The 19,968-nt window shown below is 41.4% G+C and overlaps 1 protein-coding gene across 2 annotated transcripts in view; it reads right to left on the bottom strand.

Annotated features, from left to right (window-relative positions):
- RPS6KA3 (ribosomal protein S6 kinase A3) overlaps nt 1-4,280 on the bottom strand; it is a 74,025-nt gene extending 69,745 nt beyond the window's left edge. Inside the window, exon 1 of one of the 2 annotated variants that reach the window (XM_036404667.2) lies at nt 4,087-4,280. In XM_036404667.2, coding sequence (XP_036260560.1) covers nt 4,087-4,158 — 72 coding nt within the window. In that variant the 5' untranslated portion in view covers nt 4,159-4,280. The remainder of the gene's footprint in view (nt 1-4,086) is intronic. The other variant, XM_036404632.2, reaches the window with a different exon arrangement.
- Between the last annotated feature and the right edge of the window lie 15,688 nt (nt 4,281-19,968).

Raw genomic sequence — 19,968 nt, 5'->3', positions numbered from 1 at the left:
AACAATAACAAGATAAGAACTGCCGAAGCCCGAAGAAAAGCAACAGAACCATTCAGAGAAGTTAAATTCAACACCTTTACAAGGAAACCAAGAGCTGCAGAGAGCACACAATAGTGAGTGCATGGAGGTACTGAATTCAACAAAGTAAAGCTCCTGTCTTGTCCTGCCCCACTCAGCTGACCACAGGACATGATTACTGTGTTACAGATTAGGATTGCGTTAACTGGAAAACAAAGCAGGTAAAATGGTACCAATAAGGATATGAAAAATCTGAACATCCCCCTCCAACACTTCTCATGCAGATTATGTGTTTCTCAAGATAGTATTTACATACATATAAGATCTGTTATCTGTCTATCACAACAGTTTGTGAAATATAGTGTATACTACTTATTTAAATGAAAATTAAATTTCTAATTCCCATTTTTAACTCAGTACAAGAAAACATCACCCCACAAATCAGTGAAAAATTCAGACTTCAGAATGCACTATGCTGACAGCAGTTCTGCATGAGAAGCGACAGCCGAGTGCTGCACAGAATTTTGTCTATAATGGAGAGAAAATGGATAGTCTTCAAAACCCCCACAGACCAGTCCATTTAGGTGATTCCACTTTGGCTTTAACTATTTACCTGTGTTGGCTATACCAGAAATGACTGTAAATATAGCCTTTGCTTCTGTGGAAAACAAGTACAACACTGATTACATGGTACAGAATGTGAAGAGACAATCACAAACACAGGCTCAAGGCTACAGGTGGCAAGACATCTGACAAATTTCAGCTTCCAGGCCAGAAATATATATTGACATAGAGAATGCCACACTGACAATCAAAATGAAATTACAAAGCAAAATTTGCATTATACTAGCTTCTTTAAAATATCAGCATGACTGTTAAGTGCCAGCATCCCTTGTCTCATGGAAAGTTCAAATAATCCTGGATACAGAATATAAAACAAAGAAATTTGTGAAGGAAGATTCATACCACCTACTTAAACACCTGAACAAGTGACCATAAACTCTGTCACGAGCAGTGGAAAAAAAAAGAACTTTCTCCACAGTCAGTCTGGAGCATCTAAATTAAAGCTCCTAATGACAGCTGTCACAAATGCTTCCCAGAACGTCTAGCAAATGGCATCTCCTTATGATGGCCAGTTCTTTCAACATATTGGTGTCCAAAATTTGGCTGCCATAACTGTATTCATTCTCCTCCAGTTGATATTAATATGCATGGCTGGGAGTACAGATCAAAGGATCAGGCTAGTTATTCAGGCATTCAAATGCAGACTCAAGTCATCAATACTTAATTTGCTCGAAAGCAGATGATTTGCAATAACAGGCATATTCTCACCATGAAAGACTAACCTGTGCTTGTTATGAATCCTGAGTAGACCCTGAGTCAGTAAGAGACAGCATCATTCCACAAGCTTTAAAGGTGCTGTGATTTACAACATGAAACTGAAACTACACGTACAGACAAAATATTTTAAAAATAGTGTAGCTACTTTACACATTAAAAAAGCCATCAGAGATGCAATGTGCATCACTGGCCTGTTTAGACCTGTAGAAACAAAAGTCCTGAAAATTATAAAGCCACATTTTATCTAAAAAAAATTTGTCTGCTTTATTTTTTAAGAAAGAAAGACTATGTTCTGCACACCTAAGTTACAGCAGCTCTTTGTGGTTAAGTACACTTCTACTCTAAAGTTATTTAAAGGTATCCTAGTCCTCCTCCCAAATTTGCTCACCCATCACAGAATATCACCTCCTTGGTGGTACCACTGTAACTTTGGGACTGCACTGGGAAACAAATGAAACATCAAGTCAATTAAAAATTCCATTAGTCGTTAAGACAAGGAAAGTGTCTGAGCTGAGTTTTAGAGCTCAAAAATTTGTAATTCCATATGTGGCTAATCAGCGTTTCAAGACTTGTGTCAGCAAATCTGAGAGGTTAGCAGAAATGCTTTACTCAGAGTTACAGCTAAGACATTATTAGTATCAAACTATGACTGAAATCACAATGAGTTTCAGGCAAATGTAAGAACATTTTTGCCCAAGGATACTCTTGCAGAATAGGGTCTGTAATTAGGATATCGCTATGCTACAGATAAACACAACTCATGCAAATCAAAAATCCAAGTTATGTATTTAGGTCACTTGTCTATGTATTTGAATTAAACTATTTTTACTAAACTATCTTTTCTTAAATAGTCATTTCACATAAGCAACCTTTCTAAGGAACTTTTCCTTTTGAATGTCATCTTAGAAGCTTTTGCAGGTGCAACCTGGTCTTTTCAAAAACTGTTTATTCTAGGCTAGGGCCTTGGAGTGCAAACCTGTCAGTTCATGCTGTTTCATGTTTTATTATTGGTCCTAGACATTTTTTGGTGATAAACTGCTCTATATGATACACTCATGTCAATAAAAAGTTTAATTGCTTTTAAGGAAGTGATAAAGTACACTTATTTCAAAAAGTTTAGGACAGCAATTTAAAAACAAATGATGTCTGAAATATGCTAAAACAAGTAAAGTATAATCATGCAAGTACACACATTGCAAATAACAATCTATTTTTCTACATATCTAGAAAATACACTATTATTGAAGTTAGACCGCATGCAGTGAGCATCAAAGACTAAAGCAACAGTTCTTTTCTCTAAATGATTAATCTGTTTTCCCCTACCACCCTCTGCCCCACCCTCAAGCATCACACTCTATTGTAGTTACTCCCAGTTTAAAATAATCTAAGATCACTACTCCAGAAGTCAGTGAACAACTAGCACGAATTTAAAAGTAACTACAGTACCTGACAAGAATTAAAAAAAAAAAAAAAAAAAAGTATGCGCCTGTCAGATGTGAACTGTAGGTTCTTCCGACTCCCTGAGATACAGTGACTTTCAGCCGAAGGATGACAAGACAAAGACCAAAAGGACAAATCCTGATACTGCAGAAACTCTGCATTGGTCCTTCTATGCCTGTCTCACTAAGGAGAGAGTCCTAACCTTGCGACTAATTGTTGTGAGCTGGCCTGGGTCCACACCGCTCCACATCAGCATCACTTGAAGCAGCCTGGCTGAGTATCAGCTGGAGCCGATTCAGGTCGAAGCTGCACTGTCAAAAGCAGCTTTTTCTTTTCAGATGGAATCTGGTCGCAAAGTAGCACACGCACTGTAGGCTACTAGGGACTCACGGAGCAAGCACAACTGACTGTGTAGGTGCAGTGTTTACACAGATCCACCCCAAGAGTAGTAGGAAAAAATATTAAAATAGCTGAAAGCTTCTATGGCCTCGGTATCAAGTGACTAATTTCCAGCCGCTCTCATTATTCCAACCTAGGAAAGCTGACACGCGTCCTGCCTAACAAGGACAGGCACAACACGCACTCCCCGCTACCACAGCGGGAAACCCACACTGCGCGGCACCCCGGGGTTGTTCCCGGCAACGCTACCGAGCACAAAGCTTCACCCATGCTCCACCACCCTTCACGTCCCTGCGGTTTCCCAAATTCTTGCGAAACTACCGGCAACCCCATCCTGCCGAGATAAGGGGGCAGCGGCACCGGGCGGGGACCCACACGGGGAGCGGCCGCAAGGCGAGGGCACCGGGCAAGGCGAGGGCAGGCCTGGTCCTCCTGCCCACCTCAAGCCGCGCCGGCGGAGGCGGCGGGGCCGCCCTGGGAAAGGAAACTCGCCGTGACAGTAACCAGACACCGCGCTGGAACAAAAGCGCCCGAGCCGGCGGCCACCGCGGAGGCAGGTTACTGCCTCCCGGGAACGGGGCGGAAGGGGAGGGAGCGCGCCGGGAGCAGCCCGGTCCCGGGAAACACGCCCCGAGCCCGGCGCGGGCGGGGGAGTCCCGGCCGGTGCCGGCCGTGAGTCAGTGCCCCGGAGAGGAAGCGGCGTGCAGGGGCCGGCGCTCGCCGCGCTCCCCCACCGGGCCGCTGCCGCCTGGCCCCCGTCCGCTGCCCATCCCGAAACCTCGTTAGGGGGAAACTCTGCCCATCCCCTGAGCGACGGCAGCACCGGGAGTCCCGGTCCCGTCCTCTCCTCACAACTTTCCCCGCAGCACCCCCCCGCCCGCCCCGTACCTCGGTGCTGCTCTCGGCCGTGCTCTCCACAGCCATCTTCTGCCAAGGGTCTGCCAACTGCGCCAGGGGCATCTTCTCCGCCCGGCTCCCGCAGCCTCCGCGCTCCGCGTTCCCGCTACCCGGCGGGGGCGGCCAGGCAGGCAGCGAGCGCTGCGGAGGGCGCGGGACAGCCCGGCTAGCTCCGGCGGCAGCTCCTGCGGCGACTGCTGCCCGCTGCCACCGCCGCCGTCCCTCCCCCGCGCCCTCCCCGCTGCCGGGCGGGGCCGCGCTGCCGCCCTCCCCCGGCCCGTCTCGGCTTCCGCTCACGACATGGCGGCGGCCGGGTCCCGGCCGCGCCTGCGCCCGGCGGCCCCGACCGGCGCCGTTCCTTGCCCGTGAGGGGCTGCGCCCTCAGCTCTGCCGCCGGGGCGGGCGCGGCCCACGGAGAGGGGCTGCGGGAACCGGGACTGCTGCCGCTCCCCGGGCTGAGGGGAATTGGAGAGGCGGAGAGTTTGTTTGCACAAACAAGCGCGGAGGGAGAAGTCGAGAGGCGGGTGAGACGTGGTGTTGTGCAGAATATCATTAGGCAAAGAGGGAAAGGAATTAAGGTGTAGGAATTTGTTTTTGTAGCAACACCGTTCTACAAGTAGTGGTTGGACTGCGTGAGTAGGAGTTGCGTCGAAGCGGGAAAGTCATACTTCCCCAGGCCAAGAGACATCAAGGTAAAGCTGTCAAAAAGTCCCCCACAGGTTCTGAAAACGGCCCTTGTCTTACTTTTTTACTCTCAGCTGTTAGCTGATACGCAAACAAAAAAACTGAGACCCACAGCCTCTGGGGTGTTACATGGTTCTCCTAAAATGCTAAGCACTGTCATAAACACCCATCGTCTTGCAACATTAGATGCCTTGGCTGATGCTGAAGAATCCTTGAAACATGAGACCAGCAACTGAAGGTGGCTGAACGCTGGTGTCAGACTTCTTGCTGTTAAAGCCAAACTTTCCAGAACTCTCTGAGAAGGCCACTTAGTTTTCGACAGCCCCCAGTGCCCCGACCATTTATAGATTTTGATAGGTCACATGATTTACTCCATCCTTTATAAAAGTTAACGTTCTTTAAATACTTAGAAGGCTTTTTGGAGTGGGAGAGATGGCAAGAGTGCTAGTAATTAAAAGAGTGTGTGTGTGCCTGTGTTTGTGTGCATGTGCACACTGTTGTGATGAGCGCAGACTGTTTCTGTTTGGTAGCAGTTTCTGTTTGATCCCCCTTCATGTTCATGTAAGCATAAATACCCACCTACAAAGAGGAACAAAGGAGTGGATAGGCAGTTGCTCATAATGAAACAGTCTTCAGTTGGTCCTACAGAGACTTCCATATCTGCAGTAAAAGGTCACAGTTGAATGATCACCTGAAGCCAGGAGGAGCACATGTGCCCTTATTTACTGCACTTCAATCTGGCCCTTGCATCGGTGTCTCTTGAAGGGGTGCAATTGCTTGTGCTGTCATGTGGTGAGTTATACCAGGGAACAGATCCACATCAAAACTTACCCTTTTTACCTCCTGTTGTCCTCAAAAAAAACCTCACCAACCAACCACCAACCAACCACGACCAACCCCACCCTATTAAAGGCTGAAGAGGAGCTGGGACTGCTTCCTTCCAATGTGGTCAAGTTGCAGAACTCTGGCTGGTTAATGATATGAAATTTAGAACAATGCAAACGTTACGATATTAAGCACAATGCAAGAAATAATTTTTCATAGTCTGATCAGCACCAGGTCACTTCAGTCTCAGACTGGCTGCTGGAATGTTGAACATAAAACTAATTTTTTACAGCAGTCATGCATTATGTGGTTGACACACAAATCAGGACTTTAAAAAATATCCCCGAGTTAATGTAAAAATTCATGATGTTAAAAAAAAATGTTACCTTACATCCCTCTGGAAATACAAGTTTCTATTCCCCCACAGAGATATTTCACTTAACTTTATCAAAGTTCATGCATTTGTACCTGCATCAACTGCGCAGTCAGGTACATACATCTGAAACGTGCCATTAGGGAGAAGAACCTGAGAACTGAAAGGTGGCAATCACAAGAAAAATACACCAAACCTCAACTTGCATTTCACATAGTTCAACAAGTCCCTCTTTATAAAAGACTTCCTTCCTCTAACTAAAAAACTCCATGATCTCTTTTCCTTTCATAGTTGTCTAGTCCTTTCTTGCCATGGGTACATATTCTAAATTACTTGTTTTGAATTTTGAACTCTTTTTAGAAGGGGAGGGGGGTCATAGTTTGCTTATAGTTTTTTACATAGATCCTCTTTTGTCCTTCACTGTATGCATCTTACAAATCCAAAATAAAACAGGGGCAAAAATCTTCTGCACTAGCAGGTAAGAGGGCTGCAAACAATAGGAATATGACCTTTTCTGAAGTACAGAGAGTAGGTAGAAGTATGCCATTTCATTGTTCAGGGGTTTCAGCATTATCACACCACACATTTAAATTTTATAAAAGAGAAAGCTGCATCAGGATTTTAGTAGGAGTTACTATGCAAGAACAGACTTCAGGGCAAGAAAATCATCTGGAAAGTGTCTCCACAGGGAAGACAAACATATCAGTTAATCTCAGGGAGATGCAGGGGATTCTGACTTTCAAATCCTGCTAAGCTCAGAGTTGGATCATCCTCCCAGCAAGAGGTAAGATGCTGAAGATATTTTGCCTCAAGACAGTGGCTCCTATTTTTCATTCCTTTTGTCTCAGGCCAAAGTAAGGCAGTGCCTTCACCTGTGGCAGCAGACCTCTCCTTTTTCCCTCTTTCCCTCTAGGCACAGCTATCTCTGCTTGACTGCAGTCACTGCTAATAACTGTCTGTCACCAGGCTCGGCTGTGGGCGTTGATGTCACCTTTGCATAAGTGCTTGCAATTGTGGTGCATCCACATGGATGTTTTATATGCATTGCAACCAAAAATTTGATCACGTTTGTTAGAAAAGGGTAGCATATGGCACTGAAATGACAGTGCTGTATAAAATCCCATTAACTTGTCATATGAATTAGATGGGCTTCACATGCTGCACCATTTTTTTTCCTCTTGTTTCTAACATACGTCACTGAAATGTCACTCGATTGCAAGGCAGACATCAGCTTAGTAGTACTTACCTGTCTTTTCCTACAGGCAGCCTCTTGATATATATGTGACAGAAATTAGAGAAGCTTGCTTATGGATGGTTGTATCTAATGCTTTGCTTACCTTTGAAGTAGTACCTACTTACTCTTTGCAATTAGTGCAGAATTAATTCCAGAATTAATAAATCACCATAATCATGCCCCCCAAAATAATAAGTATAAAACAAAATTAGTTTACTAATATTACTATCAGAATAATATTTGGGAGCTTGAACTTGCATTTTTAAAATACACATAAAAGCGGGGAGAAAATGAAACTATGGCAACAAACCCCACAATCTGACACTCATCTAGAAGGTCTAGTAGTGCATTAGGTGGGAATTATGATGCAGTATCTTCTGAATAGAATATGAAACAGTAAATACAGTGCAAAAGTGTGAAATTCTGTTTCAAGTATTATGACCACAGCACTGAGGTGTATCATTTGAATTTAATGCACAGGAAAATATACAGAAGGTACTATCTGAATTTGTATGGGAAACAACCTCCAAGGAGTTAAAAAATAATCAACACACTGTATAGCTAACAGACAAAGAGAGTCTCTTACTCTCAAGACACCTGGATTCAATTCCTAGCAGAATATAAAGGACAATTGTGTTATCTAGTCAGTCACTTCATATAGATGAGATTCAACTAAGAAGACTTAGTCTATCTTCATGATCTTTTCAAAAGTGTGAGGAGGCCTTGATTGAAGAAGCATAAATACATTCTGCCAAAATAAACTAAGGAAACCTTAGTGCTAGTTAGAATTGGCTCTGTGCTTTAGGTGCAGATATAAAGAACATCTCCTTAACATCATTGGGATATTGGAAGGATGGTTTCAGTGATGTTTGGGAAGCTGACAAAGACCAGGGGAAGAGAGACAAAGTGCTGCAAGAAGTTTCCAGGTGGTATGAGTTGTTATATCAGAGACACCAGAAGGATTTGCTGTATGAATCAGAATTATAATCAATAACTAAAAAGGGAAGAACTGAAATGAATGTCTATTGTGTATTAGGATTTAACCTGACCTTTCAAACAACATCTGCTGAAGGGTGCTTTCACCATTACAGGCCCCTGGATGATAGAATCACACAGGAATGCAAACATTTCCTGTATTTTCCTCTGGCAGGCTCTTCTTTGAAGTTCTAATCCTGAAAGTGTAGTAAATGTGATAATGACAATAAGAATGCTTCTAAATCCTATATATGTTAGAGATACAATGTCTGACTCGCTGCTTAAAACTATAGCTTTTCTGGATGTAAGTATGTTTACATAAAATTGCACTGAAAGGGTAAAACATAATGCATGAGGCTCGATGGAATTACTTATGCGAGTTTTATCTGTGGTCACTATGCTAGCAGGAAATAATTGTGCCTGTGGTTTCTACATCCTGAGTGGAAATCTGGAATTCAATAAAATATGGTCTCATTACAGCATACCTGTCTCCAACATATGTTCTCATTTTAGTGTTTCTGTACATACAGATAGCTCAGATTTATTGTCTGAATGACAAAATTTATCATGTTCACCACAGAGTATAAGAAACCTCTTGCTGAGCTTTGAGATCTTACATGGGGACCTGCTGTCAAATTCGGAATGTAAGTTGTCACCCCTTTGCAGTGGAACATTGAGAAGCAGATTAGAATTTCAGATTGGGGTATTTTGAGACAAAAGGGACATGGTCAAGTATGAACAAGCATCAGTGTGTAAAGGTCAGGGTTCTCTTGTGTTAAATACAACACAAGATAGCTATTTACAAAAAAAAGCAACAAAAACCAAACCAACCAACAAAAAGACCCAAAACAAAAGCAGTGGTGATAGAAGATGATGTTATATTATACAATATAGCAATGAAAAACTCATCAGCTTCACAAATCATTGCTATGAAACACACTGCCTAGAGGAGGCCACAGCATTATTTATGCACCCTACCCCCCACAGATCTAGGACTTTAGGGGTCACAGACCCTTTTATTATTCTTAGCAAAGTAAAGAGCCTACTGACAAGCAAAGCCTACTTTATCCCACTTTTTTGCTATTTAACCTTACTACCTAAATTTCCTGATTTTATGCCCTCACAATTAAATAGTGCCTTGGTCTCTTTGAAAGCTAGTTACCAAATCTTCTCTAACCACCTTACTCTTCACTTCTTTTATAGAATATCCAGCATTTCTTATCAAAGAATCCCTTTTAAATCTAGAAAGCTTTACTTTCTCTTTACTGACCCTTAATTATACTGAACAGGATTCTCCAGACTGAGCTAACAGCTGTCCTTTATCCTGCCTGACAACACCTGATGCTCATTCCCAGTAGTCTGGGGATATTTCCAAGATATGTGCTGTTGAAGTGATCACACCTAAAAATAGAGCTTGTTACCTCTACTGGTTTGAAAGATCCATGTATTCTCTCAAGACAGTTCACTTGCTTTTCCATCAGCATCTCACCTTTGTGCCTTGCCTTTTGCCCTGTGGAGAACAAAGCAATGCCAGAGGGGGCCCAGGTTTGTGATCATGTCCAGAATGTTCTCCAGTGATCAGTAAAACCTGTTACATCATCAGATGTAAATCAGTAAGGATCTACTGATTGTATGTGTATGATCTACTGATAATTGTGTACATTGTACAAGAGGCTGTGTAGAGGTAATATTTTCCTCAGCTCCCTGTATGAGCCCTGGGCCCCTCTGTGATTCAGTGAAATGATGGATTCACACTCCTGTGCGCTGTTGATACATCAAAAAGGAACTTCACTGATGACAGCCTTACCCTGAAGTATTTATTCAGCACTCACTATTGGCTAGGAGCTATCAAACTATACTGACACCCTTCCTTGTGTACTACAAGTGATTTTACTGGTGAAAAGGTGCCTGCTCTAAGTATAAATAATTTACATCCCCAGCAATCATTTCAGCACATTGCAATGACACAGTTCCACAGTGAGTGCATGTTTCTGTCCCCCAAAGTCACTGCTTACTGAAGGGAAGCATGAAAGTGATGGAAGACAGCTTTGGAAGCATTATCCAGAAGCAATGAAGAGAAATATGTTAGATGAAACCCTGTTCCCCCCTTAAGTACCTCACTCTTTCCCAGCTGTGTTGACCCACTTTGTCCTATTTCATGGAGCAAAGACACGCTCAAGAACTTGCCCCAGAGTCCCAAACTTGCCAAAAGGAGTAGCAGGATGAGGAGGCAGCAGCATTTATCCTGTACTGCAGAGCAGCTGAAGACTGTGTTAAGATGTGGTTCCTTACTTAGAGCTTTAGTGTTGCAAAATGGTATATATGTGACAGGTGAGTCAGAAACTGTAAAGTCTGATACCTGTTGAATGTTCTGGGCTTAAGCTAATGAGTGATATGGACTTGATCTACTACTAGATGGGCAAGATACAGGAGGAAGGGAGATTGTGGAAGATTTTTGGCTTGTTGGTCATTCTTCATTAAGTGCCAAGGAAGGTAATGTAAGATGTAGGATAAAATGGAGAGGGAATGCTGAGAATAGAAGATAGCTTTTTAAGCAAGGAAAAAAGCAGAACAGTTTTAAAGGAGCTTATAAGTTTATAAGGAATGGTTGTGTCTTGGAGGTGAATATCCAGTTAAATCTATATATACTTCAGTATATATTTTGTGAATCACAGAAGATTGTAAAGGCTGTTCATAATGTGTTCATAATGATAAGCCAGAGAGATGCTCTAAACATTTATAGAAATCTGTCAGTATTTTCTTTTTTAAAGTCACTTGATACAAGATTAATGAAACAAAAAACCATTCACTGTCTCATTAAGTCTGTTACAGCTGGATACAATTTCCAATGGCTTAGCTTAATGCTTGCAGTAAGAAGTAAACTTTCAGCTCATGAGTGGATGTATAAGTTAATAGTGTTTTTGGCATTACATCATCACAGACAGTAGAAGGGATTAAACGAGTTGTCAGGATTATATTCTTCCTCTACTGATTCACTTTCAGCAAACTGAAACTTTGTCTGACTCAAAGAAGCTATTTTAAAAATCACAATTTTCAGGAAGGAATGACGTTATTTTGCCTGCTTCATCGGAATGAATGCTCCTCTGCTGTGCACAAACACGCTGCTTGCCCTAGTTGAACAAAAACCACGATGAGGGTTTTGATCAGTATTGACAGTGTTCCTGCAGTATTTCAGTGCTTCATCACTTTTTGCTTTCTAGAACCCCTACTAATGACGTTGGTTAAGAGAGAGTGTAAATTGCAATAAGATGGCCATCTCCACAGAGTGCTGAATTGGTCTGTTGCAAGGCTTCCTTAACTATTAATTTCATTACTCCAGATTTTTTAGGGTTTAATAGTTTCTCAGGACAAAGACATTTCTTATTAGCTCCTTAAAGCACCACTCATCTGTATGACAAAATTTGTACACTTTAGTCAACAGAACACCTTGTACATTCACGGCATATCATGTCATGAATGTTCTTGTCTGAAGTGTGACATTCGGCACTGAGTTTATTTTTTCCTTGGACACATGCAGGAAATCTGTCACTAATTTCATTCCGGTCAGCTTTGACTGTCTTTTCTCAGTCCTCTTAGTCCTCTGTACATTTCTTCATTTCAGCTTCTGAAGACAGACCTTGTTTTCTTAACTTCATTCTCATGTTTCTTTTAAGGTTTTCATAATCCTTCTCACACAACTTAAATCTGGCACTTGGCAGAAGATTGCCTGCTCTCATTGCATTATATTAAGTAGATCTGAGGTGCCCACCCACCTCATGTACATCTATTTCCTCGCTTACTATGACTCCTCTTTCTGCCCTGTCATCATTATTTTTTAATTATCTGCATATTTTATGTGGTGCATCCAAAATTTTTCTTCCCCTTCTCTCAATGATTTCCCACTTGCTGCGCAAGAAGCCAACCTCTCTAATCCTCCTTGTCAAGTCATCAGCTTCTCACTAAATCATGTACCTTCAGGAACTGCATATTGGCTATTCAGCATTTCCTTCCTGTCTGTTGCCAGTGCCAGGAGTTGCAGTCCTGTTGCTGCAACGTTCTCATCACCTCACATCTCATCACTCACCAATACAGCCAGGCTGCTCCCATCTCCCTTGACACTTCCACACTTTCACTTCTTTCTGCTTCTTACTCAGGTTCAGCCTCATAGCTTGGCAGAGCTCTGCCTTGGCTTATTTCTTCATTTTCTCCTTTGTCTGGTTCACGGGCCTGTATACTCATGCATCTTCTTTTCCACTGCTTCTCAGCCTCATGCATTTTTTATGTCACTCTGTGCTTCAGGCTTCTCACGTAGAAAGGCCTGCTTTTCCCCTAATCCCCTCGAGTCTCCCTGTATCCACCTTAATAGTGCCTCTCAGCCACTGTCCCAGAAAGTCTTTTTTTTCCAAGTTAGAAAACTCTTCAAAGCACAGTTTTTGTACTGGCAAAAAGCAGAAGCTCTTCCACCTCCACTTTAAAAGGAAGCAATGCAGTTGAGAGAGAGAGGTATTTTTGCAGATGTAGAGCCACATACTCTATACTGGCCACAGGGCCCACAGGTTGTGCATCTGAAGAGTGACAGATTTCATATAAGGTCACTTTTGAACATTTTGGGAAATGGTTTAGACTCTTCTCTGCTTTATTTAGATGTAATTCTAAAGTATTTGGAGGACATTTTCCCACTTCATACAAGTATAAAATTGCTGTAAATCTTATCTTTTGGTGCTTCCTAGAGAAAGAAAGAAAAATGTCTTATATGGTTACAATCTTTTGAAAAATGCATGTATACTTTTAAACACAGAATGACAAAAGCAAAAAAGTACCTAACTTGAGGGAAGGGGTGCAAAACAAATGTATTAGTAGTAGGCATGAGTAAAAAATTAATTTTCCCTTTCTCACTTTTATGCTTCTCCTTTACCGGTGCTGTAGAGACTGAAAATAACTCTGCTCTCGGTGATGTCATCACCATTAGAGGCATGCTGTCAGCCTAATTTGTTTTCTGACTTCAACAAAGGAAATAGAATCTGACTGCTGACTCACTTGTTAGGTCTGAAGCAAGTAGTTATGCTTCTTTCATCTATTTTGGCCATGAGTTTGGGTCTTTAAATATCCACCTTCTTTGTAGCAGATACTGGCACTCCTATTTATGAAGAAAAATGTAAATGAAGACTGAAATAATTTTGCACTTTGTTATCATACAGCAGATGTTGTTGAAAGCAGGAATACATATGATTTTTTCAGAGTTGTCCTACTGATGAGTTTTCTCCTTCCATACCAGGCCACAGTGTTATCTAGTTGTTGGTTGTCTGGGATGGTTGAATTGCTACCTTCACCTCAGCTGACTCAGTGCCAGTGGTGTCAGCAAGCGATGCTTTGGCTGCAGATCCACTGCTCAGATGCTTTTATTTTTTCTTCCTGGCCTCCCCCAAAATACCTGCAAGCTAAAGTGAAAATGTCTTATGGAAAAGGAGTGTGCAAATGGACCCTCTTTTGTCAGTTTTATTATCTTTTTTTTCCATGTAGCTGCAAGGTTGGGCAGAATTGCTCCTGCTCACAAAGAATATTTTGATTTCTACATGACATATTTTATGCACATTATAGGGGGAAAAAAAGCTTGCAGTTTAGTTTGGATGAACAAAATAGCAGCAAATGGAGGATTTTCAGCATACTTTTTTTGGCTCTCCTTCTATATGTAAGTATCCAGGAGTCAGATCCTTTGCTGGCAGATGATGAAAGGGGCTCTAGCTTTTCTGACCACTTTGCCTTTTCAGGGATGCCACTGACTCACCTAAGCAGAATGGAGTTGTGTCCATAATCAAAAGATAAGGTATGTTTGAATGCAATGAATGGCTGTATATATTCAGAGCAACGAAGAACACACACATGAAATAAGAATAGGCAAAAATATAGAGATTGTTTCCTTTGTGTGTTTTTCCTCAGGATGTTTAAGTAGCATTGCCTTACTTTAACTTTATTTTTCTGTAAACCTTAGAAGTTATTTCATATCAGATCTCATCTAATTTTAAAGTTTAGGTTGGAAGCTGCTCCTTGCTGTTTTTTCACCCTTTTGTTAGGATGTAGAAGAAAAACATGCTGGTATATTTCTAAATTCTCACTGACTCAATGAATCATTTTTCAGTTTGTCACACTTTTAATCATGTGTGTGCATTTCTGTGGGAAAAAAAAATCAAAGAATTCTAGAAATTGATGTCACAACAACACTAACAATACTAACAGAATCTCAGAATTACAGAATCACAGAATGGTTGGAGTTGGAAGGGACCCCAGTGGGGTCATCTGGTCCAACCCTCTTCCTAAGGCAACTTCACCTAGATCTGGCTGCACAGGATTGTGCCCAGGCAAGTTTCAGATATGACCAGAGAAGGAGATATTGCAGTGCTTTGTCACCCTCCACGTAGAAGTCAAGGTAGACAACATCCACTGCTCTTCCCTCATCTACCTGGCCATTTGTACCATACAAGGATGTCAGATTGGTCAAGCATGTTTTCCTCTTGATTAATTCACTTTTATAAGTTTCCCTCTAGACATTAATGTCAGTTGTAGAATGTACTTTCTTACAAAAAACCTGAATACTAAGTCAACATTTAATTTAAATATGAGGTCCATGGAAAAGCAATCTCTTCCCGCTGAGAATATTATATTTTGTGATTCTCTGATTCTGTAATGTACTAACACAGTAAAAAAATGAATATAATTATTTTTCTGTTGAAACCATAAGCATAATTCAAATAAATACCTACAGGAGCAAAAATCAATCTGGCTGTTAAACTTTTATTTTTAAATGGGACAGTTCATTTGGTCATAGAGGATTGCTGCATAGCATCCTTCAAATTAGGAGTTTTCAAAACAGCTTTCTGGTATAACACCATGCATTTGAAAGACATGTGAAGAACTTTAATTTACAGAACCAAAATTTCCATGCTGTGTCACAGACTTCATCTTATCGATCCCACAGTGGCATCTACAAGGTTCATGCTTAGTCTTGCTTTTAACTCTCTGTACAGTTTGATGAATTCTTCACATAAGCTGCTCTGCAGCCTATTAAAGAGCTTATACTCATAGCTTTCAAAAGGCAAGGACCAATCAAATCTCATGGAAGTTTTGTTTGACAAAGAACTGAGTGAACTTTAGATAGAAACATCAGGTTCTGGCCCAGAGAAAGCTCAAGTAAATAATTCTTTATTGTTACTACTGGCAATTATTGACCTTGTTAAACAACCTGAAGGGAGATTTCAGCTAAAGAAACAATATCTGGAAAATGAAAAATTATAGAAATAATAAGTAAACAGCAGTGAAAAATTGGGAATTCAGACTTGCTGATTGATATGTGGTTTTTAAAGTATTAAAAACCATTATCATTAGTACTTTGTCTACCATAATATTATTCTTTTATGTATTTGCTGATGTTTACTAAAATTGGAATAACTGGATTGAATGTCATGCCTTCATAGGCATGTGTTCAAACTCAGAGTCTAAAGGCTGAGGGAACATAAAGGACACCAAAGCCATTTCTATGTTTCATTATGTGCATATGAAATACAATACAATAGAAGTGAAGAAACTAAGGAAGGAAAATTCTTATTGCCTTATGGATTGTGTAATTTTGCCATAGAAAACAGAGTAAAACCCAAGTTTTCTAAGGTAATGTCTCAGATCAGATCCTGAGGTAAGCTAAGTATTTGTTCCATCCATCCATCCATCCATCCATCCATCCATCCATCCATCCATCCATCCATCCATCCATCCATCCCAGCACATCTACCCATTTGTCCTGCTTTTTCTCTCTCACAGGTTAACCTTTTTTAACAGCAATATTCAAAACAGTACCTGGGCAGCAGCTGATCTGTATGCTTTATACTTGTCAGCAAAGCAAAAGAAATACAAAACTCAACACAAGTTCAGCAAAAGGTAGTTCAGCTTGACTTTTTAGCTGGAGGAGGAAGCTAATACTGGTGTTAATTACACGCCTTTAAAAATGCAAATCTTCATTACAGCTATTGTTGCCAATTCAAAGTCAGTTAGATTTACTGTCTGTCACAATTCCTATCTGCAACTGCCTCCATACAAAAGACTGCAATCAAGAACTTGCCAAAATTAAATAGATGCGTGCATTGACATGCTTATTATAGCATTTATGATGCATTAAGTGCCAGGTGGATGCATGGACTATGAGAGAATAAAAAATACAGAGCAATCCCAGTTTTATGAATTTGTATTGCTTTGTGAAACGTATCTGAGACCCTATTTTTCAGAGGCACTGAGATCACATACTTCCAAAAAAAACTTCTCTAGGTTGGAGGAGCAGGGTTTATTAAGGTTGAGAAATGTTGGTTTTTCTAGCACATTTTTATAGTAAGGCAACTGAACTTCACTGTCTGAAAATTGTAAAGTAGAATGTGGGCATTATCACTGACAATTCTGTAATATTGAGACATGCACTGTTACCATTTAACAGTCTTTAAATCCACGCAATAGAAAGATGGTACACATGTAGCGTACCTATAGCTGTCTGTTGTGTAAGTGGCTGAAGATGAGCCTGAAAATGTGAGGAAAAATGTCAGTCACTTGAAATCAAGCTCAGTGTTGTATCTGGAGGAGGCTTTCTGCACTCAGACAGTACTTTCTCAAGTGGATTTTTGTTGCAGACTAGCCTCTTCCAAGCTTTTCAAGCCCCTGGACATCCACTGGCAAGACCAATGTCTCAGGCTGCCACTCACACACAGACCTTCTTACCACCCTGAATTCCTTTTCACTAGGGCAAGGCAGATGTGAGAAAGAGAGACCATATCTGGCAGAAACCTCTGTTCTTGCACAAAATCAGTGTTGTACAAGAAGATTATCCAGACACTATAAGGGCTTGCTGGGAATTCTTTAGTGTAGTCCCACACAGCTCTGCCCTGATTTTGAACTCTTCTTGTCCAGAATGCAAGAGTTGCTTCTCCTTTCTCCTCTCAGCCACATGTCAGATGCCATGGCAGGAGATGCCCATGTGCCTTCCAGCTCACCATGTCTTAAAGATAGCCTTGAGTGTCTGGACAGGCTTCTCAGCAGCCTCAAAGCTGACAGATGAAAGAGGGGTCCAAGTGCATCAGTGAGAGCTGAGCCTCACTGATAGCTGCAGATTGGTGGCTGCATCTGAATATGTCAGCAATACACCGATCAACCTTCACTCCTTAGACTGAAATGCCCAACAACAACAATAACACAACTTCAAAACCAAAGAAATTGAAAAAGGGATTCCTAGTGTTTCCAAGTGCCAGAATACTTACAGTGATAAGAATGGGGCGGGGGGGGTTGGCCAGGGCAAAGGATGGGAGTGAGCCTGAGAGCAAAACTTGGAGCGACAGCTAAGCAAACCACAACAACCAGGAGTTGCTCAGATAAGCAGGTTCAGAGAAAGTCCTGCTTCCCTGGCCTTGGAATGAACAGACAGACCTAGTCCTACCTAACTGACCTGCCTATCAAATCAAACATGACTGCTGGGCTCCTGGGTTTTTCATACATGAAAAAGAGTCAATTATTTTCTAACCATGATTTTCTTTTAGACAGAAACAACAGCTTTTAAAGAGATAGTGTGGGCTTGTCCCATGTCTGTTCTGGCTTCGCCCATTTCAAAAAATGAGAAAAAAGCTGGCAAGTGTAGCCAAAGGCGGTTTCCCCAAACACTGCTCTGGTCCTGATTGACCTTCCCATGTTGTACTCAGTAATCATTTGAGAAATTATTCTGGAAAAAAGTCCTGTGCTCAGATCATAAAGAAATGCCAATAAACATTTTCATCTTTAATGTTTCTCAGTGAGAAAGGCCATGGTAGGGAGTTTCAGTTGTTTCTTTGATATCCAGGAGAAAGTGTTTTCCTCAGGAGCTCTGCAGCCATGGCTGGGGCTGTCCCATAGTCTGTGCTCTCTCTGGTCCACCAAACTTTCAAGCTGTCTCAGGTCTTGGTCTGTCCACACAATTGTTCCAGGAAGATGAGCTGTAGTCCAGTCCTTATCTTCTTGCTAATATCCCTTCCAAGCTCTGTTGCTGTCTTCCAGTTCATTCTACTCAATCCCATCAGGTTTCTGTGAAAACACATTTTATGTATCTTTTTGGTGTTGGGTAATTCCTGGCTCAGTATTTACACAGAGTGGGTGAACCTGATTGTCATTGTGGGAGCTTTGGTTTTTACATGTTTGGGTTGGCTAGGGATGGTGTAAGCTCAGAGACAACTGGGAAGATGATGGAGGAAATGGGACTTATAGGGCCAGCATGTGACAAAATGGCCCCAATGTATTAGGCAAGGGCTGAATATTTACATGGGAAAATGGCCCATGTGTCCCAGACTCTTGTGTGACCTTTGGGTGGAGACATCAAGTTAGTACTAGAAATCTGTTGGAGATAGATGGAATAAATCACAGTGGGACATACCTATCTAAATTGCCTTTGACAGATACTTTAAAGTTGATGAGCCTGACCACTAACTTTCAAATTGCTAAAATTGCATGAATGAAACTATTCCTGCAGAAATACCGTAGAGAAAGAGTTGTGAGAATGCCAGGTGGGAATAACAGAGAGGATAAGTGCTATGGGCTGTATTAACTGATCAGAATCAGACTATGAGCTACTAATGAGAAGCTGCATTGAAGCACAGTGCTTGGATTTGTCAATTGAAGTAATTGTAAGGAAAAAAGAGACATATTCATGCAGGTGTAAGTGACTCTGCCAAAACCTTATCTGCAGTATTGTGTGCACTTCTGAGCATCAATGACTGAGGGAGAGGGAATTCAGACTGGAACAGGTGCAGAGAATTGATTACACTTATGGGAAGTGTTTTGAACTAGAGAGCTTGCTCAGCTTAGAAAAGCAAAAGCTGAAAGAGGACCTGGTTGCTCTCTGTGGATGCTGAACAGGTAAAACACCTGGAAGGGAAAGAGCCACTTGTGCTCAAGAACAATACTGACACAGGAACTAATGAGTATAAATTGTCTGTGAACACAACTAAATTGAAAGCTGGGATGGTTTATAACTAGCAGAGTAATAAGGTTTTGGTTGCTTTGAAACTTCTGTGGAAATAAGGGATGACAGAATCGACAGAGTTTTAAACTAGAACTTGGTCAGTTTATTAAAAGGATGATTCAGGCTGTTTGCCAGTAATACTAGATAGGTAGAACTTGTTGCACTGGGAAATCTCATCCAGTCCATTGCTCCTGGGTCAGTCTCTATTCTTGGGCAGATATAGCGAGTGCCCATAACAGAAAAAAATAAAGCTAAACTAAAATTGAAATATGAGTGGTTTTCTGTGGAAGGGCAAGTTATTATTTAGGACACAATATGGTCCTGTAGATACTAGAATCAAGTTCCTGCTGGTAGCATTCAGGTACTTAGTCATGAGTGCCAACATGCAAACCTGATTAGATAAAGACAAATAGGGTAAGATAGGGAATAAGAAATAATGCTTTGTGAACAGAGATTACATTACAGAGGTGGCCTAGCAAACACTATTAACCTAGAACCTTGAAAGCAAAGGAATATGACATTAAGGAAAAAATACTTTCTTTTCTACATGGTCCTTAAAACTCAAAATACTCAAGGACTGCAGAGTTTTACTCTACTGCAACAAAGGCAACAAAGAACCACACAACTTCTGAGCTCTGAAAGAAAACCTTACTGGTGGCTGATACATATGACTGGAATAAGAAATACTGGGCTAGATGGGCCAAATTGTCTGTTCCTTAATTTCTGTTCTAATTGTCTATTCCTAAATTTATTCCTGAGAATTATTGG

The sequence above is a fragment of the Molothrus ater genome, chromosome 2 (genome assembly GCF_012460135.2).
Source record: "Molothrus ater isolate BHLD 08-10-18 breed brown headed cowbird chromosome 2, BPBGC_Mater_1.1, whole genome shotgun sequence".
NCBI classification, from domain to species: domain Eukaryota; kingdom Metazoa; phylum Chordata; class Aves; order Passeriformes; family Icteridae; genus Molothrus; species Molothrus ater.
The sequence above is the reverse complement of the archived record's forward strand: the minus strand, read 5'-3'. Positions and strand labels throughout refer to the sequence as shown.